A 25,060-nucleotide genomic window follows, 5' to 3' on the forward strand; every position below is an offset into this window, starting at 1 on the left:
TGAAGGATGGCAAACCAAAAAGCCGCTTAAGTGACTTATAAAAACTTTATTTTAGTTTTTTAACTTCTTGTTTCTAACACAGAATAAAAAACGTGTTCTCTTCCCGCTGGTTGAGGCAGAAGAGAGGCGGCCATTTCTAAACTACCAACGGAACTTTCACCACAGGCTTTCCTCTCTCGTGACAAGTTCGAATAAGCCACGGAGAGCGCCGACGGCGTCATCTATCTGCTCGCATTAACATCATTCGAAATAAATTTCGAATGTTGTTAACCCTGCTACGCCACACTCGTTTGCCCAAAAAAGGAGGAGGTATGCGGAGGTAAGTATATGAAATAGTAAAAGCGAAGTCAAAAACAACTACATGTGAAGCAAATGTAGTTAGGGGGAAATAGTTTGAGGGAGCCATGATGAGTTTTCTGAAAGTAGCTGTAATAAGTAATGATAACAAGATTTATTTTTGGTTGGTTTTATTTGACTTAAAATATAATATATACAGAATGACATGATATTGCATATGGAAAAATGTATAGAATATTCGTTCTCCATCAATCGCTGATCACCGTCGGCTTGAAATTTTTGTTGGCGACCGTGTGAAGTTGAGGTGGCTATACATCGATAGTCTAATAGAGTGGTGATCGTCTTCTAAAAAAGTAGCTGAAAAGTGGCAGTAGGAATAAAATGTACTTTAAAAGTAAAAACATGCAATATTGTTCTACAAATCGTAACCATTGACAAAGGCAATTGCTAGTCGTTGTCCATATTGTTTTTTTTTATATATCGAAAACACTTTATCTCCATTGGATTCCCTAGTTTTAAAGCAATGAAGAGAACAAGTGTTTTGTGCTGGCCTTGGCAAGCTTGTTGTAATAGTCCTGTCTAAACAAAATAAAAATAGTTATTTTTCTGAATAAATCTATTGATTTATACTTACTATCCTGTTCGTTGAAAAGATGGAGATATGATGAAAATTGATGTCACTTTTGTCGCTTTTATCATATATTATTCTTCCGTCTACTTTTACTGAACAATACTGAAAGTGAAATGGCTTGCACAACATTGCAACCTTGTACTGCAATATTAATCCAAGTTGTATCATAATATTTAACGACATAATCCGTTTACTTAAATATGAATACTTTCACCTTGAACTGCATCATCACCTAATAAGACGACTTTCATTTAACACGACACTAATTTGCGATCTGCATAGTATCAGAGTTGTCCAGTCATTAATTATCTAGTGTTTTCACAGTATTATCTAGTGTTTACAGTATATACGATGAAGCAATGGATAATATTGTCTGGTTACCGTAGCGTACATTGTATGCATTCCCCATTGGGTATAACAGCTTACAGGGTATGCTTGTCGTTATCTATCAATGTTTAGGTGTCATAAGTTCCATAGATTTCAGAAAAAATTACAATAGAGATAGAAGCTACTGTAGAAATTTTCAATAGGGTCGCTGAACAAGTTCTAGTCTTTCAGAGTGTAATGTTCACAGGAGTACGATAATATAGACCACACACATCCATTAGCAAACAAGTTGGGAAACTGGAAACTGGACGCTTCAGGTACGAAAGGTTTTGTGTATTTCTTAGTACGTAGTACGTAATATATCCATATATTATGTGAGAGTATCCACTTTCGGATGATATTGACATTCATAGTCTTCAATTTTCAAGGAAGCAACAACTTTGACGTATTTTAACTTTGTTAGCAATGGTGCGATTTCTACCAAACTTGGTAAGATCATGCTCCACATTATAGCCTACATCACAGCATACATACATTTCGTGGTGCTAGGATGAACTTAAGGGGGCTTCCAGCCAATTACAAAAAATTATAGTAATATACTATTATTAACTTTATTTGAACAGATATCGGTATGGAAGGTTTTTTTTCAGATTTTTCGGTTAAGTACTTTCTGAGATTGGCCCCTTAAAGAAATGATCACTTTCAACCCCCCGCACTCCCCACCTTTCCAACAAATGTCAAAACTAAGACCGGCTTCGAAAAGTACAGCCGAGACCTTTAATTTGATTTAATGACTATATGACTATATTTAATGACTATATTTGTACACCCCCATTTTGTATGTATGGGGACCCTCTTAAATTCAACGTAAAAGGATATAACTCACTGCATAAGTGAGCGTTCATAGTTCCCACCTTTCTACCAAATTTGATGTCAATCGCTATAACCGTCTCCGAGAAAAAGGCGTGTGACGGACAGACAAACAGACGAACAGACAGACAGACAGTAAACCGATTTTAATAAGGTTTTGTGTTTACACAACACCTTAAAAAGCTTCGACATCGGTAGGAACACTCAGTGCACTTTTTTCTAAATAAAAGTAGTAGTTAACATAGTCCTTTAAGTTCGCGCAAAAGAATCCGCTTTTGCAAGCTTATGTCCTTTTCTTTCATCGATGTCTAAGTTGTTAAATGTTTTTAATCGACCGAATTCGCCTTTCAAATTTAACGTTTTGAATGATGTATGAAACAAAACGTCTGTTATATTAATCCAAGAATTATGAGTATTCGGAAAACCAAGCCATTTGACAAGAACTCGATTCCCTCGCCTTTTTACGATCTTTTCTACAAGATATGCATCAGATTGTGAGGTTGGTAGTGATTCCAATTCGTAAAACCCACCTTGTATCAAATTCGCAAGGTAATCCTTGGGGGGGGGGGGGGGGGGGGGGTACGGGATTCTATATTTTTTATTTTATGTATCTTGAATATTTCTGTGGACCAGTTTGGTGTATAATCCTTATCAAAGACATGTTTATGCTTGCTAATTCGCAGATTATCCCGTGTTTTGAATTTTCGTTTTGGTGTTACATTTCTACAATTGATGCTTTTAATGAACTATAGGTAGAGTAGTGGTTGACTTCAAATTTATTCATTAATTGTTTAAACATCCTATTGTGAAATTCTTTGCCATCATCTGTGTGCAAATTTCTTGGCATACGTCTTTGATTCAAATTTTACTCCATATCTTTCGTCACCTCAGCGGAAGTTTTATTTTTTATAGCTAACGTCAAAGCAAATTTTGAAAAGGTGTCGATTACTGTAAGGAGAAATTTAAATCCCTGATTTTCATGTAAATATGGACTCATATCTACCAAATCTACCTGCCACAGACCGTCGATACCTCTTATTACGACCCGTCGACGTTTAAAATTTCTAGGAGCCGGTTTATGCAGCTCATTAATAATCTGTCTTCGACTCATTTTTGAAATGTATAAATATCCACAGCTTTTCTACTATTATACTATATATTGACACACACTAATGAGTGCATAATGAACATCACCACGGTTTTAAAATTTAGCCATTCATTTACAATGGTGATTGCAGGTCCTTCTGGTTGTGGGAAGATGACATTTGTGTCCCTTATGCAACATCAGATTAAAAAGTTGTTTGGTGTAACAGCGAGCAACACGCGCTCCACGGCAAATGTTATTCGAGGATATTGAATACTTAGAATCTATCTTAGACGAATTCGTATACAAAAAAAGGGAACCGATATTAATTGTTTTGGATGACATGAAGTTAAATGCATTTTTCCAACAAGTTTGTGAACTATTCCCTAAAGCTTCACATTGTCGCAACTTTTCGGTGGGCTTAGTAATACAGAGTGTTTTCCATCAAGGAAGATTCTGTCGCGACATATCGCTCAACTATAAATATTTAGTTATTTTTAAAAACCCTCGAGAAAAAAATCTTTCTTTACCTGGCTAAACAGATCTATCCTGGAAATAGTCGCGAATTGGTGAAAATATATAAAGATATCACAGAGAAACCCCACAGTTATATGCTCATAGATTTAACACAGGATGTAAACGACGCGCTTAGGTTTCGAACCGATATATTTAACAGAAAATTCCTTACTTGCTATCGTTCGCCACATAGTCTAAGAAATAACAGCTGCATCGAAAGTAAAACGATTAAAGAACAACAAGCACAAGCTGTGTGTCCTCAAGAATGCTAAATTGTGCTTGAGAAATGCAACTATAAAGACTTCCGATCCAGAGGTGAGAAATTACACTAAATACTTTCAAGGGTAACCACCTTTCGTGTAGAAAAATATATAACCAGCTCTGCAAGTATAATATTCTTTTTATACGAAAGCTGACTGCAAGCAAAGCATTCCGTTCCAAAACAAAGAAAAGTTCTTATACAGCGAATTGGTTTTGTTCCCATATTATTAGGAAGTCTATTTTCAAGTTCCATAGGAACAGTTACTTAGTAAATATGCAAAGAAATAATTTTCTTAACAAAATGATCCTATTACCACTCAAGGTATATGAAAACATCAACGATGCTATTGAAGAACCAAATAACCAGACTTTGTTTGACAAGGCGATGAGTAAAATACTGAAGAATAAAAAGCTTCCAGATAACTAATAAAATTTCTAAATATGAAACGAAGTGGTAGACATATTCCTGAATTAAAGATCGATTTTCAAGCAGCTAGTAGAAGTTTGAACAAAAGGGATGGTCTACGCGACAATCAACGCTAGAATTATAGAAAAGATTTATGGTATCAACACAACCAGAGAAAGAGCCGTTCTTGATGGATAAGAATTATTTTGATGTAGAGGCAGAAGAAGCAATGCCACCAAGAAAATTCCTTTTGTCAACAGCTAAGTGGCGTTTATCAGCTAGTAGTATCTCAAAAAGTCTTCAGCTCCCGAAAGTGCAGAAAGCTGCTAAAGATATATCAAGCCGAGATGATTATAGGATAATAACTGCAGATGATGGAATAACTCAGTACAGAATTTCTGCTGACATGAGTCCCGACGAAGTTGCTAGCGCTCTGGAGAAAATAGAGAAGTGCGAAGAGGCAAAGTAGAAAAGAATTCAAAAAGGAGCTGTCAAGAACATTACATTAAAACCTTCACGTCTAGAACCTGGTCAATATGAGATATAATTTCCAGTGAAAAAAACTGCAAGACAAAGTGATCGTTGAAAGGTAGAAGGGAGCGAGGTGCTAGTGTATTAGATTTTGATTGGGAAAGGATATAAAGTGTTAATTAAGATGCAAGTCGATGTAGAAAGCAATGATTTTTATATTTCCTTTCTAAGCAATAGTACATTACTTTTTTACCCTGATAACACACACGTACGTTTTCGAAATATATTACCAAGATTATATAAACTACAAGATACCTAGTGTGTGGGAATTACTGAAGTAGCATTTCCTGGATGAAAAATGAGTACGAAAAGATTTGTCGGTGAATCAATTGAGGGAAGTGGAAACAAGAGATTAAAACGCGATTCATTAGAAATAACCAAAGCTGATTCTATAGCCTTGAGAATACTACTGGATTTTGAAGACTTTCATGGTTCACTTAACTCGTCGCAAAAGAAGTTCAATGAGATAAGCAATAAAGACGGTTTAATTGTTTTCACCGCGCTCCGTTCTTCTTTTCAAACTAGAGTAGATCCTCCTGATCTAACTAATCGAGGGGTACCCAGAGCAAAAGAGATAATGTGAAAGTGTGTAGAGGTTGATTTAACAGATAAAGCCATAGCTGAAGGCTCTCCCGGCTGAATTTACATTAAACATAAAACACTTCTGTATAATAATTTGTTTTGAAAAGTTATACATATCCCTCTATTGAATATTTCATTGATGTGTGAATAGGTCAAATCCCAAGGAAACGAAGAGTGTATGACAGTTTAGAATCCATTATTGTTTTAGGTGCAACTTTTCAATGACCACCCACTGAATCTGTTGGCAAGATATCAACTACTCACAGTGGAATCTTAATACACAAGGTTAAAACAAGTAAAAATATCATTCAGCGTATAATGGAAAGGCTACCAGTTGACAAAAACCGCATCATCTAAAAAGATTTAAAAAGAATACACCTTAATAATGAACAAAATTAGCAGTCTTAATTAATTTATTAATTGGTGAAGTTAGTGGAAAACTTGATAAGAAACCTTCTATCACTCGAAAACATTTATTGAAAGTATTTCTGTGGAAGTTAGTAAACAGCAAGACGAATTGATGGAGTTCCTTCCAAGTGATGCTCCGTCCTATCTTATGCTCCATTTCAATGTCGATAAAGTATAAATATACTGTTCTGGATGAAAGAATTCAGGAGTCTAAATCATCATTGTCATGGATTCTCTTTATACACGTTATTACCTAGTTCAGAGCGGTGGAGGTTCAGCATTTCTGAATTTAAATCGGTTACTTGATATTTGCCAGCATGTAAGGGGTGTTGGTAGTTTCTTTAGAGGTTTTGGTTTCAACAGGATCTACAGTCTTGAAACGGGCGGCAATAAAAGCCTGTAAAGCAGTACTATCTGAAGTAGGAAGTAAGCCGATTAAGACGATTTTAAAGGAGCGAGTTACATATACCAACAACACAAATAAACACACGAAAATACTTCAAGTTGTAAAACAATATCTAAATGAAACAAAGGGTCAACATTAGCATTCCAAAGTGCAGACATTGCGTCAGCATCTTTTTCATTAGTTTCCGGTAAATTACTAAATCAGCAAAATTGCAATTTCCATAAAAGTGGTGTACATGTAACTTCCCGCGCCCAGTTGTTCTATATTCGCCACCGACGCGGTAATGCTTCCCGTTTAAAAGTTAAATTGAAAGTTCGAATTCCTAAGTTTTGCTGTAACAGTGTTATAAAATAAAGTTAGATTCGAAAGTGAACCCTTTTGTGTTTCGTGTTTTTTTTAAATACTCCCGTCCGCTTAAGACCAAAACTGGCGCAGTCGGTAAACTTCACGTAACGCCGCGTAGGAAAAACGTGAAGATAAAAACTTCAAAATATTAATCGCGAAGATTAATAGAAATTCGACAATAAATCGTGATTCGGGACGCCGCGAAGAATAACCGAAATCCTTTTTAACTTAAAACCCAAATTTTTGGGAGAACATAAGTAAGGCCTTAAGTTCTTCAAGTGACTGGTGAGGCTACCAGAAACCCAAAATCTTAAAAAAAATAAATGATAATAAATCAAAAAACAGACAAAAGTGAAAAACTCAAACAAGAAACGTTTAAGTGAAAATGAATAGAAACTGAAACTGAAAGTGAACAACAAGCTGACTAGCAATAGAATTGTTTGTTGAAAATTGCCTAAAAGTTTAGCAACTACGGAGAAAGTTACAGAGAAGGAGTGTCCATAACGAGAGACGAATAACACCCGAGAATAAGGACCAACAGATCGCAATATTACAGCAGCAACTGCAACAGAAGGAGGAACAGATAGAACAGTTAGCAGCAGCATTTGAGCAGTTACGCCAACAACAGAATGCGCAAAATCAAGCACAGATACATAGTGGAAGGACAAAGGTTCTAAAAGAATTAAAATATATGTCAAATTTTTCGGGGAACGGTGAAATAAAAATAAACGCATTCTTCAATACCATGGAACATTACCTCAACGGAATTGCTGACTTTGAAACCCGCAGAACAGCAATAAGGACAATTTTCTTTGAGAAAATAACTGGCAAAGCGAAGGAATCCATCATCAATATTCGGCAGACAATTGGGACCTCATCAAGGAGAAACTAAAACTTCGATTCCGACCTGAAATGGAACCAACAGAAATATTTCGAAGGACCAACACAATGAGAGCAATCACCGTAGCGAATTTAGTCTGAAAATACAGAAATTGAAAATCAAGGGAGATGAATTATTAACATACTATTCAGGAGAAACTCACACAGATTTAAGCACATTTGAAATTATTTTAGTTAATAAAGTGAAAGAAATTACACAGGGTGTACTTCTCGATAAAATTTTACACGAAAGCGATATAGATGAAATTATCAAAATAATGCAAAGTAGGAACTTTGAAGACTTGTGTATTAGGAAAGAATTAAAAAAAATTGACAAAGTTAATAAATATAATGCAAAATCAAATAGAAAACAAAGTGATTATCAGAAAAATGAGCGAAATTATGCAACAAACCAACAGACAAACGACCCAGACGATACAGAACAATACAGAAGACATTCCGATAATAATTATAGGACAAGACGATATTCTTACACATTTAATACAAATTCTAACCAAAGTGGCCAATCGAATAATCAGAATAATAATTTTCGTAGTAATAATTCCACTCAATCCAGAAGGAGAAATTTCTCATCGAGACAAACTAGACAAAATTCAGATTTTAGGAGACAGCAACGAGAAAAAGCAATGGAAGTTGACAATGTTCAGTGCCAAACCAATAATAATGAGGTTTCACACGAACATCAACAAAATTTCCTAACGCAAACTCAACCCACTAAGGCTGGTCAAAATAATAATCTCGATAACAATAACTCAAATTTTTTTATAAGCTAGCCTCGGACGATCTTCCAACTATTGTTATTACAATCAACAATACCAAAAACACAGCACTAATAGATACCGGGTCATCATTTAGCATTATAAATGAAGATCTTACTTCCTTTCAGAAAATCCCACCTTTGAGTTTTAGCACAATTACAGGTGAAGATTTCATAAAGTATGAAGTACATACATCCGCTCTAGAGGAACTGAAGTTACCAAAAGGAGCCTTGATCCGCTGGAAAGCTCAAAGACTAAATAAAAGAAATTATGAATTCATCATAGGTATAGATCTGCTCACTAATCTAGACACTCTAATAGACCTAGAAGCGGAAACAATTAGGTTTAAAAATCAAGTGATAAAATTTGCAAACAATCCCTATTCCACTAATCAAATCTGTACCCTCGAAAAAGTTGAAAAAAATTATTTAGACCACTTACACTTCAATCATCTTAATGAAGACGAACATAATGAAATAACCAAAATAATTAGGAAATTCGAAAATATTTTTTTCAAAAAAGGAGATATCTTAACAAGCACTCCAATGATAAAACACCAAATAGTAGCAATAACCTTACTTACTTTTACACGTCGCAGAATGCTCAAATTACACAACAAATATCAGTAACCTTGTCCATGTGCTAATGTACAACTTTGCAAGCGATTCCGTGTTCCGGCTTGCTATCAAACTGTGTCGTCACCAGCACCATAGTACACATGAGCATATTCTGACGACATTGCCCGTCGGCTGACTGTTGCAATACTAAGTAGCAACAAACGATACTTGACCTGGATAATTGTTTAAGTTCCGGAATGCTGGAAGTGGTCTTGGCGACTGAGGCTACTTAAGTTGCAGCGAGGCGGAAATCATTGGAGTTTTTTATTGATCGCGTGAGTTAGTAGTTGGAGTAGCTGGGGAGTAATTGAGTTACAGAGGAGTGAGTTAATAGTTGGAGTAGCAGAGGAATTGCAGAGTGACCAAGCAGAGGAGTTGCACAATGAGTAGCAGAGTTGTAGAGTGAGTAGTATTAGGAGGTTAATTAAATTATCGGGCTTTGTTTGCACTTAAATGAAAGTTAATAAAAAATGGTAAATGTGCATAAAAGTGTTGTTTCCTTCATCAAGAACGAAGCACTCCCCGGTGTTAGAGTGAAGAATTATTTCAACAGCTATCATCTAAACTCAGCAGCGAGGGACAGGAGATTGTCATTCCCAAAGGAATAAGCGCGTCTAGTAAAATACTAGGCTGGACTTGGATGACCTGTGCCATATTTTGATATCCCCAAACAATTGGTCCGTTGAGCTGGATAGGATGCCCAACTAGGATCCGTCACGTAAGTGTCTACAAATTACTTGTAATTTATTATTTAAATTAAGTGAATTTCATTAAATTTTGTGTGCTCGTATTTTTAATAAAATTAAAGCGCGTAGTGAAAAGACTACAAACTTGTTTGTGTTCCGCCGCGACAATATTGAAGGGCTCGTATGGTACATCGGTAAAATTATCGGTGCTTTGTATGTGCTGGAGCAACATAGGGGCGTTCAGACCAAAGGAAAGGTCCTTGTAGTGTTGCGTCTCCTACGTTTCCAGAGCACCATTTTTTGTTACGTGGGCGCGTTCAGACCAAAGAATAGATCCTTACAGTGTTGCGCTTCCCACGTATTCAATGCCCCGTTCAGTGTATTGCCATTGCGGAGTGGTAATCACTAAATTATCATTGTGGCGCTCAAATTAAGAGCGCAAACTAATTTATTGTTGCGGCGCTCGAATTAAGGGCGCAAAATTATTATCTTTGAGGCGCTCGAATTAAGGGCGCAACATTATTATCGTTGCGGCGCTCAAATTAAGGGCGCAAAGTAATTATCGTTGCGGCGCTCGACAAATTAAGAGCCCAAACTAATTTATTGTTGCGGCGCTCAAATTAAGAGCGGAAAGTATTTATTGTTGCGACGCTCGAATTTAGGGCGTAAAGTTATTATCGTTGCGGCGCTCAAATTAAGAGCGCAAAGTTATCATATCGTTGCGGAGCTCAGCATTATCGCGATCTTCAAATTTAGCCAAAAGTGGAGATTCAGACAATTATTGATGCCCAGCAGGAAAGGGTCACAAAACTCGAAAGTCTAAGGGAGTCCCTAGTGAAGAAAAAAGGACGTGGGATCGTTTTGGTGCGCCATGGGAAAATGTGCAACAGCTTTCCCATGGGAAGATGTGCAACAGCTTTATTGGGATTTCCTCACTGGCCACCTTCTTCGCCAAAATGTTTCTAAGGACATTACTTATTTTCGAGAAAATAAATTATCCGTAATGATCGGTATTTACAATGCGACTAAGGAGCTGATTGGGCGTATTCATCGCGATTTCACTCCCGAAAGCTCTCGAGTCGATGTAGAAATAATAGGTGGCAGGACAACATCAAGTTCGCGCCCCGGACTTTCAACAGAACTTAACGATGCTCGAGGGGAGACGGAGGACGTGACAAAACAGCAGGAAATTGAAATGCCTTTTAGTGACATACCGTTGCCGACAAGAGGCTTCCAGCTAAGAAGCTCCGAGACCGAAGGCATTCCTTATTGGACCTCGTCCTTGTCCACCAGTCCCTGATATTCCTTCGTTTTTTGGGGACCATCGTCACTTTGAGTCTTTCGCAGTATCTTTCAATTAGTCTATGAAGGATCTGATATTGGGCGAGCAGAGAGACTAATTATGCTGCAAATTAAAAGGTGATGCGAGGAGAGTCGTAAAGCCCTTAGGAGTGCATGGGGAGAACTACGAGAAGACATGACAACTTCTGGATCGACGCTACAGTAATCCTCGGGCGCTGGTAGCAAAGGAAATCCAGGCCCTCATTGATCTTCCCAAGATAGTGCTACAAGATCCCAGCACCATTGGAAAGGCACTTAACACAATGTGCTCAGTGTTTCAAAACCTTAGGAAGGCTGGGTTCAATTGTGATCAAGGTGTACCTTTCATACCTTTTATCCTTACCCATAAAATGGATATCTCCACCCGACGCGAATTTGACTCATTGCTTAAGCAGCCAAAACTTCCCGTAACAATTGATGATATTGATCTATTTCTGGAAAATAAATACATAGTTATGTCTCCCAGTTGTGAGGAATTGGGCGGCCTCGCGAAAGTTCAAGTAGAAGAATATCCCATTGCTAACAAAAGCAGAGACCTTAGGTGGTCGGAAAAGATCGCACAAGGAAATTTCCCTTCCCGCAAAGGCACAAGGGGAAAAATAAAGCGGTTTCCATGCTACATTTGTATGGAAGATTATCTGATGTTAAAATGTCCACGGTTAATAAACAGCAAGGACAAAGGAGATCTGCTCCGGCATTATGGGATATGTGTCTTCTGTGCCTCCCGCAAGTACAAACAAGTCGGAACACCGGAAGCTCGCGCTTCGGGTATAAAGGTTTTATGTTCATCTTATGTAACAAATTTCAACGCATATTTTTCTATCCGTATATAGCTACAAATCCAACATAATCCTTCATATTTTTCCAAACTACGAGACATATATACATATTACAGCCATAGATATTATCCTCACCCTAAACAAACAAACTGCCTATTTCCGAATACTGTACATATATATGCACGTACATAAAGTGATCATATCCATATTTCCAATATACTTCGTGCACAAAAGCATACATATGTATACATCTAGTACGTATATAAGATACGGCTGGTTTAATGTACAAATATATCTGTTTAAGCGATTTCGCCGGACTTTCTCCACCAGCAGCATCTTTGGAGCTAGCCTCATGAAACCCAGTCTGCTTGCGCATTTAACCCCTTCCGTCGTTACATCACATGCTATGCAAATGGCCTGTTTGGACATTCGCCATTGCATCAGCATGTTACTTACCAAATGGTATATTTGGCCTCGACATGACTTTCTTCCGTGTCATCAATTCGCAGCGCAACAGCAGGTGTCGATTTGCCGCCAGCAAGAAAATTTATAATAATAAACAAGTGTTATTGTGTTGTGTACAAGAACTCTTTCAAACCAATGTATAAACACGGAAGGGTCAAACATAGGTGACTTAAAGAATAGCATTACTTTTAATATTTAGTAGTCAAAAAGCCTCTGAACAGAGCTAAAGTGTTCTAACCGGGAACACTTTATTTCGCGCGGTAATTTCTTTAACTCGCTTATAGAATTAGTTAGTGAAATTGTTAAAAAGAAAAAAGTAGAATATCGTGTTTAGTAATAAAAGGTTTGTAGAAGTGGAAACGCGAGTGTTTTCTTTAACTAAATCCAAGCCAATCAACGTAAGTATAATTCCTAATCTTTTAGCCCTTTCTGTTCCAGTAGTTTTTGATTACCCCATCGTTCCGAAGTTATGTTTCGGCAGCCCGGAACGAGAGCAACCACGGTCCTCTAATTAAACATCCAGGAGCTAGTGCGCGAGCTTGGCCAACGCCCAAGCAGGGTAGCCCACTGGAAGAGGCCGTTTAGGATATCGCCGAAACAGTTGCTCCGTCGAGCCGGATTCGATCCAAAATAAGTTTTTACATATTATAAAAATAATTTCTCTTGTGAAAAAAAAAAAAATATATAAAGTGCGGGAAATTATAGTGATTGTGTTTCGTCTACACAATATAAAACACTACTTGAACGTCAACGTTGGTGTGCATTGTTTTTTGTAGTGTTGTTGATGTGGGCGCGTTCAGACCCAAAGCAAAGTCCTTATAGTGTTGCGCCTCCCACGTTTCTCTAACGACACTCTATCATCGTTGGTGTGAATTTTTGTAGTGTTGTTGATTCGTGGGCGCGTTCAGACCCAAGGCAAAGTCCTTATAGTGTTGCGCCTCCCACGTTTCTCTAACGACACTCTATCAACGTTGGTGTGAATTTTTGTGGTGTTGTTGATACATGGGCGCGTTCAAACCCGAGACAAAGTCCTTATAGTGTTGCGCCTCCCACGTTTCTCTAACGACACTCTAACATCGTTGGTGTGAATTTTTGTGGTGTTGTTGATCCTTGGGCGCGTTCAGACCAAAGGAAAGGTCTTTATAGTGTTGCGCCTCCCACGTATTCTGTGTGTCGTTTATAATATATTGTCCGTGCGAAACGGAAATTTTTAAAAAATTGTTGTTGTTACGTGGGCGCGTTCAGACCAAAGGAAAGGCCCTTCTAGTGTTGCGCCTCCCACGTATTCTGTGTGTCATTCATAATATATTGTCCGTGCGAAACGGAAATTTTTAAAAATTATTGTTGTTGTTACGTGGGCGCGTCCAGACCAAAGGAAAGGTCCTTATAGTGTTGCGCCTCCCACGTTATCTGTGTGTCGTTCATACACACTGTCCGTGCCAAACGGAAATATTTAAATCAATTAATTGACCACCAGTTGAAATAGAACCAAAAAATTGAGATCCAGGAGATCATTGAAGCTCAGCAAAAGCGCGTTTTGAAAATTGAAGAGATTCGCGAGACGCTATGCAAACTGCGGCAGGAGAAGCGAACTAAGGAACGCTTTGAAACCGCGTGGAGTGAGGTCCGGCAGATCTATTTAGAGTTGATTGCAGAACATAAACGGCTTCTATTATCGAATCCCTCGGCAGATTTAATATATTTTCGAGAGAATAAGCTGGGACTCATGCAATCAGTTTATTTGAAAGCAAAGGAGTTCGTTGAGAGAGTTCATCCCTCTCTTTATCCTGAGGAGAGACAAACAGAGGTCGACCCGTTAACTTTGGGGCCAGTTAGGGAAAAAGTCCCTAAACTCCCGCCAGTGACTCAAAATTATATAGATCCCGGTGAAGGAAGTTCGAATAGGGGGGTCGTCCCAAGACAAGTTGAAACAGAGTTATTAGAACGAGACTTGGGCCTAGACGTCAACGACAGACTCCAAGGTGAAGCGACAGCTAGGGATCTGCCCAGGAGTTCAAGCAGGTGTGAAGTTGCGTTCGGAGGGGCATGGGGGACCTGTGATAAGGGTAGACAAAATTATCCAACGTGGAGAGCCGAACCGCGTACATCTAATCTTGGGCCCTTCCCCGCCCAACTACGACCGGACTATTTATTAGACCCTAGTCAGCCCCGCCCAGAATATTTGCGGACTCCTGGACCAAACCGCTCAGAATCCTTCTTGGATCCCAGCCAGACCCGGCCAAACCATTTTGGTCCTTCGAGCCATTTTTCCCCTTGGAACTCAGGATATCGTTTTAGACCCGCCCCACCAATCCCAGATATTGCAATATTCAGTCGGGATATCAGTCAATACGAACCATTCAAAAGCCTCTTTAACTCTGTATACGATGGTTCTGAAATCGGTTTTGCGGAGCGCTTAATGATGCTTCAGAGCAAGTTAAGATGCGATGCAAAACGTGTAATCGACCATTTAGGGATATACGGAGAGAATTACCAACAAGCATGGGTTCTTCTTGACCGAAGATACAGTAATCGTCGGGCCTTAATAGAAAAGGAAATTCAGGCGTTAGTTGACTTACCTCAGATAAACCAAAGGGAGGCTAGATCGCTGGGAAGAGCATTGGATACCATGCGTTCCGTAGTTCAGAACCTACGGAAAGCAGGATTCAATGCAGATGAAGGTATTCCATTCATTCCGTTCGTCCTGACGAGGAAAATGGATATGACAACTCGGAGGGAGTTCGACTTAACGTTACGAGATCCAAAAATGCCCGTTACGATAAACGACATCGACCAATTCCTAGAAAATAGATATGTGGTCATGTCCCCCGGTTGGGATGGTCTAAGTGGGATATCCAAGGCGGAGGATCTTGGGAATAAGAGAAAAACCCAGAAGGAGATAGCCTTGCTCTCCAAGTCGGATGGTGAAAAGAGAAACTGGATTAAATGCTTCTTATGTATGGGGAAGCACTTCACAGCCCAGTGTCCTCAATTCATTGAAAGTACCGACAAGGAGAAACTGCTCCGCCGTTATCATGTTTGCATTTACTGTCTCTCCCACAAATATATCAGGGGGGAAGCGTGCAATAAACGCAAGAATCTCCAATGCGAAATATGCAAAGGGCAACATCTTACTGTCATGCATCCGTGCAAAGGGGATAATCCGTCTTCTGCTGTTCATCATGCCGAAAATTCGACAGCATTGTCATGGTCCGGAACCGTTCTTCCAACAGCTGTCGTTAAGCTAGAGGCAAGAGAAGGACATGCCGTTCCAGTTCGGTGTTTGATCGATCAAGTCAGTCAGAGCAGCTACATAACCGAAGATCTAGTACAGAAATTTCGGTTAAAAAAGAAAAAGACCAACATCGAAATTTCAGGGGTAGGTGGTGTGTCAGCAGGGAAAGTGTAAGCGGTTGTGTGTGTCACCCTTAAATTGGACGATGGTTCCGAGGTCAGCACTAAAGCGCTAGTAGTCAGACGGGTAACTAAAGGTTCCCTTCCACAAGTACCGCCGCAAGTAAAGGCGTTGTTTCAAGGGAAGAAGTTGGCGGACCCCGTAACGGAACATGCATCTCATGTTCCAGTTTTATTGGGGTCTAGTATCCTTCCACAACTTTTCGTGAATGGAGTAGAAACCGTCGATAGTTTCCTGCTCCAGAACACGAAATTGGGATGGATTGTGTCTGGTCCGGCAGAATCTTCGGTATCGAAGTTCACCTCAACACATGTCACTGTCAAGGAATGGGAACAGGAGTTAAGGGCTTTTTGGGATATGCCCCTAAGTAGAGATGAATCTAGTCGCATAGATGACGAAATTTGTGAGGACCTATTCGTAAAGGGTCATTACCGAAAGAATGATGGCCGATACGTGGTACCGACCCCGTGGCGACAAGATAATATTAAACTAGGAAACTCCTACCACAAGGCTGTGCAGCACTATCTCGGTCAGGAGAAAAGGTGGTTGAAAAACAAAGACCACAAGCTCAAATCGGATGAGTTTATGGAAGAATATTTTAATTTGGACCACATGGCTGAAGTTCCAAAGGGTCATCAATCTGACACTAGCGGCGATGTATATTATATCCCGTATTTAAGCGTGGTTCGCCAAGAGGCCACGTCGACGAAATTGCGGAATGTCTTCAATGCTTCCAGTCCGACATCAAATGGTGTGAGCCTTAACGAGATGTTAAGTCCAAAGTTGCAAAACCATATTTTCGACATTGTCACTAGAAGACGCAGGTTTGCGTACGTATACTCCAGTGACCAACCAACAACATCAAACCGCACTGGTCAAACACAAGCACGAACAAGAATAAGGATAGGGGAATACAACTTTGAGACCGTTGACAATTTCTCCTATCTAGGGTCGAAAATCACAACCGATAACAACTACGATGATGAAATCCGCGCACGGTTGTTGTCAGCCAACAGAGCCTACTTCAGCTTACAAAGACTGTTCCGCTCGAAACGTCTCACCATAGGGTCAAAGCTCTTACTGTACAAGACTATGATCTTGCCAGTCCTCATGTATTCCTCGGAAACTTGGGTTCTTAGCAAGAAAAATTGCGAACTCTTGGCCGCGTTCGAGAGAAGAATCCTCCGAAGAATTTTTGGCCCCCTACATGAGGATGGACAATTCCGTAGCCTACACAATGACGAAATCTATGAGCGATACCATGACCGTCCGGTTGTGGATAAAATCCGGCTCAATAGGTTACGGTGGGCGGGTCACTTAATCCGTATGGATGAAGATGATCCCACCCGGAAAGTCTATAAGGGCAATATCTATGGTAGGAAAAGAAGACGAGGCAGACCCTGCCTAAGATGGAGCGATGGCGTGGGCCAGGACGCCAGACAGCTTTTAGGGATATCGAATTGCTGGACCTCGGCGCAAAACCGGGATGTCTGGAGTTCCTTATTAAGGCAGGCCTAGACCGGATACCGGTTGTTGCGCCGTTGATGATGATGATGATGATACTCTAGTGTCATTACTAAGATGTATCGGCAGATACTTTTGAGACCGGAGGATCAGATCAAGCTTAGGATTCTCTGGCGGGCGAAGCCTCAAGAACCGATAAGAGACTTTTACTTGAAAACGGTGACCTACGGGTTAGACTGTGCACCCTGGCAATCAATTCGAACGCTTCACCAGGTGGCGGACGACAATGCTCTTGATGAGGAGGTCAACTGGATCATCAAGAACGCGTTCTATATGGATGATCTGTTGTACGTTGGGCGTCCAGTATAAAAGAAGCTCAAGAGGTCATCCGAAAAATCACAGAAACTCTAGGGAAAGGCAAACTTCCGCTAACGAAGTGGGCTACGAATTGCCCGGAAGTTCTAAAATATATTGACGAAAGTCACCGAATTAGTTCATATGTTGAGGTTGACAAGGCAGATAAGGATCTTAAGATCCTTGCCCTACACTATAGTCCTAGGGATGACTGTTTCCTGTACAGTATCAAGCCAATTTTAAATGTTAGGTATACCAAACGAAGAGTGCTTAGTATAGGCGCTTCTATTTTCGATCCTATTGGTTGGCTGCTTCCAGTTGTAATGAAGCTGAGAATAGAAATTCAACGTCTATGGCAGGAAGGTTACGACTGGGATGACATTATTCAGGAACCGTATCGAAGGCAACTTGAAAATGTGTTCTCATCCTTAGAATACGTGAATGAAATTCGGATTCCACGTTAGAGTGGACACACCTCCAAGGATGAAAAGATGGAACTAGTAGGCTTCAGCGATGCATCCGGTGACGGTTACGCCGCAATCACCTATAGCCGACGCAAAATTGAGACGGGTTACATGGTGCGGTTGATCGCAGCCCGAGGGCGCGTCACGCCTTTAAAGACACGATCGAGTATAAGTTCCAAAGCATGCACGATCCCCAAGCTCGAGTTGGAAAGTGTAGTACTATTAACGGAATTGTTCAACGACGTCCGTAAAAACCTAGGGACTAGCCCAGTAAAGTTCACGGCGTATACCGATTCCGAGGTGGCTCTCTGCTGGATTCGGAGTCGGAGGGATATCGAAAACAAATTGGTTAAGCGACGAGTAGCCGCGATCCATAAGTATTTGTCACCCATAGATATCCACGACGTTAGGTCAAGCCATAACCCTGCAGATTGTGCATCTAGGGGCATGTGTCCCCGGAAATTTGTAGCTCACAAGTTGTGGTTCCATGGATCGCAATTCTTGCAAGGGGAACTCCCTCGCACGGAGGTCGTCGGTTCTGGTGCTGAAACAGTGACTCATCTAGCAGAAGTTGCTTCCGAGCCTACGCCTGATCCAGATTTCATTCAGCGATTCTCAAGTTTACCTCGATTGATAAACACAATCGCGAGATGCCGTCGATGGAGATCGGGAACTTCCGGTACGTTCTCAGCTCAGGAGTTGAAGCAAGCAGAGTGGGCAGTCGTCAGGTATCAACAAAAACTACTCTTCGAGAGGCAAATTTTCAGAATTCAGAAGGGATTGAATATGGAGAAAAACCATTGGCTGTCCACGCTAAACCCTTTTGTCGATCAGGTATCTGGGGTTCTCCGAGTGGGAGGAAGATTAGAGCAGGCGCTCATCCCGTTTGAGCAGAAACACCCTATAATTCTCGGGAAGTGTCACCTAGCTGACCTCATAATTCAACATGTTCATAAGTTTCACCAACATTGTGGGACAGGACTCACAATGGCTATCATCCGAGAAAGATATTACATTCCAGCGTTGCAGCAGAGGGTGAAGAAGTGGATTAGAGGATGCGTGTGGGAACCGATCTGTGCGGACCATTTCAAATAAAAGCATCAAATTTACGGACCACAAAATCTATGAACGTCTACATAGTGGTTTTCATCTGTATGTCTACTAAAGCGATGCATTTAGAGCTCTGTACGGATCTTACCACAAATGCAATTTTGGCTGCGTTTCAAAGGTTCGTAAGCCGGCGAGGCCAGCCGAAAATGATTCGCTCCGACAACGGCACAAACTTAGTAGGGGCTTCCAAAGTGCTCAGGGAAGCCTGGGGAAAGTTGACCAGTGAATGCGAGGAAAGGTTGGCTCAGCGTCAGATCGTATGACATGACAACCCCCCAAGAGCCAGCCACTACGGAGGGCTGTTTGAGGCAGCAGTGGGGAGTCTAAAACGCTACATAAAGCGGATGCCTTCAATTTCCAACCTGACATATGAAAATTTTCAAACTGCCGTCTGCACATGGGAAGCAATATTAAACAGCCGACCATTGTATCCGCTGGCTGATAATAGTCATGACCTACAGGTACTAACTCTTGCACATTTCATCATTCAAAGAAGCCTATTGTCGCCTCCGGCTGGGGAAGGTCTAAACGAAAGTCTCCCAGCAACCAAAAAATGGCTTCAGATCCAGGAACTGCAGAAGCATTTCTGGGTCAAATTCGAGACTGACTATTTGGGGTATCTACAGAAGCGGTATAAATGGAAGGCCCCCGGTAGGCAACTGAGGCCAGGTGAACTTGTTCTAATCAAAGAAAGTGGTCACAGGCCATTAGATTGGAAGACCGGGCGAGTGTTAGAAGTTTTTCCAGATCTACAGGGCACCATCCGTCAAGTAAAACTAAAAACTGCTGGTAGGGACAATATACATCGTGCCGTGCATCAGCTCGTTCCCCTTCTTCCAGAAGAGGAAGCTGAGCCCTCTCAAGCGCAGGAAGCAGATGATAATGCGTTAGAACCGGACAAGGTTCCACCTAACATTCCCTCCCGAACGCGAAGCGGAAAAGGATGGAAGCCGTGGTCTCTGGCGCAAGTGGCTACTCTGCTGTGTATATGCCTAATGCCCGCCACAGTGGTGTCCTGGGCAGTGGACCCGGTCTTGGAAACCAGAGTTTTGGAATTGGGATTAGTGCTGGTAAAGGCATTTGACCTAAAATACACTATTGCAACCTCAGTAAACCTCACGCGTGATCACGACATAATGTCGCAACAGTTGGAAAAGTTCCAGAGGATATGTGAGCGGCAGATGGTGGAGGAAGTCCAAGAACATTGCAACGAGCTGAAACTTGCAAGCGAACTGCAAGTCGCTGATGTTAATCGACGATTGACGGCTTCCTCTAAGGTCAACCGAGTTAGGCGGGCTTTTGGTATAGTCCCCCTAATATCAAGTAGTTTATTGAAAACAGGTGCCAAGTATATCCCAGGTCTCTTAGCGGCGGGGACAGTAGCTTACCTTAGTTACCGAGACATAGCTATTTGCGAGGAAGTGAAAGCTCTTAGACATCAACAGACAAAAATCGCAGCGTTAACGTTAAACATCACGGACCTAGAGTACCATCAGGTGGAGAACCAGATAAATCAGCTAATGGAGCAGCAGGGGAAGGAAATGTTAAGGCAGGAGCTGTCGGAGTTCTCCCTAGGAATTAAAACATTAATTAGCGAAATCGTTGCCAAACATGAGCAATTACGAAACATTCGACCTGCCAAGGAACTGGCGGCTTTTATAAGCCAGGTTAATAGGGAGGTCCCCGGGGTAGTCCTGCCGAAACAAGATGAGCCAGAAAGAGTGTTCGAGGTTAATCCAGTGTCTGCATGGCTTCAGAATGATCTCGTTACGATTGAATATACAATTCCTCTTGCGTATAAAGAGGAGTTTAGACAGGTAGCAGTTATCACCCTTCCATATTCTAAAAATAACACTTGGGACTTGGGGGCAACGATGCCATTCCGCATCCTATTCGTTGGGCCCAATGCGGACAAGTTTTTCTTCGAGGAAGAGTCTACAGAGATTCTTCCTCGTCTATATGAGACAAAATTGTTATGCTCTGGACCATCATGTATTAAGCAAATTATACGGGGAGGCCAACAGTTAAAGGATTGGTGTTCGACCAGGCGGTGGAGCAATGAGACCTACATCGGTCGCATTAGCCCCCATGTTGGAGTGATATTCAAAGGGCAAGTTGATAAAATACCAATCACGTGTAATGACACTCAGTTAGAAATTCGGTTTCCTGTTTCTCTAGTAGAGCTCGACTATTGTACCATGGGCGAGGTCCCCTTCCAGATAAAAGAGATTCCACGAGCCATTACAGTAAACTGGACAAAGGTGTATGAAACAGTCACTCCTCGGTTTAATCTTCCATCAACCGAGATCAGTCTCGTCCGGGACAACAAGCACCTTATAGCCACATTAAAGAGAGAACTCGATGGAGTAATTAATGACGATAATGTGTTCAAACAATACATTCCCCACGGTTGTACTTTGGCAGGGTTATTAGTAGGGGCCGTTATCGTAGGAATTTGGGTACGGTTAGCCAGAAAGAAGCGAAAGGGGGATGACGATCACCTTACCTTTATAAGCCATCTAGCAACAGCGGATCGGCAGCACGGGAGATGGGGTCAAGAATCGACAAACCCTATAGGTACCGTGTCACCCGCAAATTCCTCAGTCTAGAAATCCTGTGTATACATTCCCATGTAAAAAAAAAAACAAACCCGTAATTGGATCCGAAACTGTTTTGTAAATAAATGATATTAAATAATAATCACTAACCCACGTCAAATTCTTGTGTTTAAATGGCTTGTAAATAAGTGACTAATCCAAATTAACAACAGACCGGCGGCAAAAAGTCACGGTCAAGAACAGTAGCATGGTTTCAGGGTATCAGATTTGTTTTGATTGTTTTTGTTTTTTGGGTGACGGTCGCTTGATATGTTGGTTTGTGTTGTTGTTGGTAGCATGAGTGCAAGCAAAAATGAATGCAGACGCGTGCAAAAGTAATTCAATGTCTGGGGCAGCCGGCGCTCTGTTTTCAAATATGCAAAGTCAATGCCTGATGGATCACATTTCTTTTCCGTGGTACGTCATCGTGAAATTGAGCTGATGAAGTATTCCCTAGGCATTGAATCGCTTTCGAGTAATTTTGATTACTACGCGTGTAATTTAATTACTACTAATAGGTACCACACTTAAGTGCACAATGAAAAAAAAAACGAAATATAAGTAATCTGAGAACAATTAACTGAGAGTAGCATATGAACATAATGATAACTACATCATATACAAGCAAAATAGTATCCAATTAAACGATTCAAGTTTTCAAGGCGTTTATAAAAACGACCCCAAGTATTTATATCTGTGTAATTATTACATTCTTCATTTTCTTCCTCTTGTAACAAAGTTCTAGGGTTAAATAGCCTTTTTAAGCTTTTGTGTGAAACAAAACCTTATTAGAATCGAGACGGTGTCTGTCTGTCCGTCTGTCTTTTTTTTTTTTTTTTGAGGAGGTGGAAATCTTTAAAAGACACTGGTCTGGACACACCAGCGTGTGGGATTTTTACCCACTAAAACCACCCCCGACTCCCTCCCTACCCCGCGGAACCACCATAAGGTATTACATCACCGGGCGGAGTCAGCTCACTCTAGCTTAATCCCATTTCTTCTATACGCGGCGCACGTGACCGCGTTTTTCTCCTTTCCTCTGCCTTTCGCAATTTATCTTGAATTGATGCGATCATGGAGTTGACCGCATCCCAATTCTCTTGATGTGCTAGCATTTTCGGCACCAGATTTTCTGGTACCAGCACCTCTCCTAGAGTCTCCTCTAGGTTCCTCCTTTCTTCCACAAATCTCGGACAGTGGAAGAATACATGCTCTGGGTCCTCTGGGACTCCATCGCAATTTGGACAGTCGGGTGAGGTCTCCAATTTAAACCTGTGAAGGTATTGGAGATATCCTCCATGTCCCGTGAGAAACTGGGTGAGATTATAATTAACCTCACCGTGTCGTCTCTCCAACCACTCCTTGATGGCAGGAATGAGCCTGTGAGTCCACCGACCCTTTCCCGAGCGTTCCCACCGCTCTTGCCATCTATTTATGGATCTCTCCCTCTCAGCCTTCTTCGTCTGCAATAAGGGAGAGCTTGGCTTCGCATGGTATATATTCGCCATCTCATCTGCCAAGATGTCAATGGGCATCATTTCAGAGATGACGAATGCTGCATCATCTGAGACAGTCCTGAAGGCAGAGCATACCCTCAGAGCTGTCCTCCTGTAGACTGCATTCATGTTATGTTAACTGACACCCGCAACGCCTCGCTCCAAACTGGGGTTGCATAGAGCATGATTGAGGTCACCACCCTGGCTATAAGCAACCTAGAGGTATGCCGTGGCCCTCCCACGTTCGGCATCATCCTGGCCTGGCCGCAAGCGTCAGACCAGAGCTCTCCAACCAGCATATGACAGCACTGATTGCCTCGCTTGAGTATAACTCAGCATCTTCGAGATGCTTTGCGACAACAACCAGTGCAATGTCGTCAGCGTAACCCACCACTGTGGCTTCCTCCGGAAGGGGAAGATTAAGTACATCGTTGTACATGATGTTCCACAGTAGTGGGCCCAATACGGAGCCTTGCGGGACACCCGCGGAAACGACGTACTCCTGCGGTCCGTCATCAGTGTCGTACCAGAGCCTCCTTTCAGTTAAATAACTATCGACAATTGCGGCGAGGTAGGCGGGAATACCAACCTTCGCTAGGGATTTCCGGATTAGATTCCAATTGGCCGAATTGAATGCATTTTTCACGTCCAGGGTTACTACCACGCAATATTTGCTGGTACTACCCTTTCCGTGGATTGCATCTTCGGCCAAGCCAGTAACCAATTTGATGGCATCAATGGTTGATCTGGCTTTACGGAATCCATACTGCCGATTTGAAAGGCCGCCTTGGCTCTCAACTACTGGGAGTAATCTATTATAGATTACCCGCTCTAACATTTTCCCCACCGTGTCCAAAAGACATATGGGTCGGTATGAGGATGGTTCACCTGGTGGTTTACCAGGCTTAGGCAGAAGCACCAACTTCTGCCGCTTCCATACCACTGGAAATATTCCCTCGGACATGCACGCTTCGAACAACTCAGCAAACATGTCCGGCTTGGATTTCACGGCAAGCTTAAGGGCCTTATTCGGTACTCCGTCCAGACCCGGTGCTTTATTGTCTCCTATTCTGCCGCAGATCTCCAGGAGCTCGTCTCTGGTGACTGGCGGGATTGCCGTCACATTCAGAGGTGGTTGGAATGTGTCGGTGTTCTCCTCTTGCTGGGGGAATAACCCCTGGATGATTTTCAGCAAGAGGGCGGGGCACGTGACCTGCGGAGACGAACGGCCTCTAAATCGTCCCATTACGATTCCATAAGCTCTCCCCCACGGATTTACGTCCGCTTCTGAGCAGAGCTCCCTAAAGCATTTCCTCTTGCTTTGCTGGATGGCGAGCTTGAGGGTTTTGCGGGCTGCCTTGTAGGCGCACTCTTTCTGCCCTTGATCGACTCTACCTACCGCCCTCTGAGCCGCTCTTCTGGCTCGGTGGCAGGCTGATCGAAGGCCGGTCAGTTCATCATTCCACCAGTAGTTTGGTCTTCTACGGTGGAATGCGCACCTCCTAGGCATGGACGCGTCACATGCTTTGGCGATGCATTGAGCCAGATGGACAGCTCTTTCCGTAGAGGCGCCTGCTATATCAGGTTGATCCAACCACACCTCTAAGAAGCTCTGCTCATCCAAAGATTTTGCAGACCAGCCTGAAATCTTTTTCGGTTTCAGGCATGATAGCTCTTTGCCCTGAGGTTCGACACATGTCTCAAAGAAAACTGCCTGGTGATCGCTGTGGGTGTAGCGTTCGCTGACGCACCAGGACATACCACGCGCCAGCGAAGGGCTGACAAAGGTCAGGTCTACAACCGAGCCTGATCCCCCTTTCTGGAAGGTGTTTACAGCACCTTCGTTAGCCAAAACTATGTCCATCTGCGCAAAAGCTTCTAATAAACTGCGCCCCCATGCATTTGATTCCCTACTACCCCACTCTAGGGCCCAAGCATTGAAATCACCAG

The 25,060-nt window shown here is 41.8% G+C and overlaps 1 protein-coding gene across 2 annotated transcripts; it reads right to left on the reverse strand.

Annotated features, from left to right (window-relative positions):
* Positions 1–335: 335 nt before the first annotated feature.
* LOC119649784 lies at positions 336–1,218 on the reverse strand. 2 transcript variants are annotated; one of them, XM_038052090.1, is made up of 3 exons: positions 1,143–1,218; positions 932–1,069; positions 336–876 (listed from the first exon to the last, which is right to left on the reverse strand). In XM_038052090.1, exons 1-3 carry the CDS (start codon positions 1,155–1,157, stop codon positions 745–747), a joined length of 285 nt encoding a protein of 94 aa, XP_037908018.1. In that variant the 5' UTR covers positions 1,158–1,218; the 3' UTR covers positions 336–744. The 2 variants fall into 2 exon arrangements, with proteins under 2 accessions (XP_037908018.1, XP_037908016.1); XM_038052088.1 differs by having other exon boundaries at positions 932–1,215.
* Positions 1,219–25,060: the final 23,842 nt, after the last annotated feature.

Source organism: Hermetia illucens, chromosome 2 (genome assembly GCF_905115235.1).
Source record: "Hermetia illucens chromosome 2, iHerIll2.2.curated.20191125, whole genome shotgun sequence".
NCBI classification, from domain to species: Eukaryota; Metazoa; Arthropoda; class Insecta; order Diptera; family Stratiomyidae; genus Hermetia; species Hermetia illucens.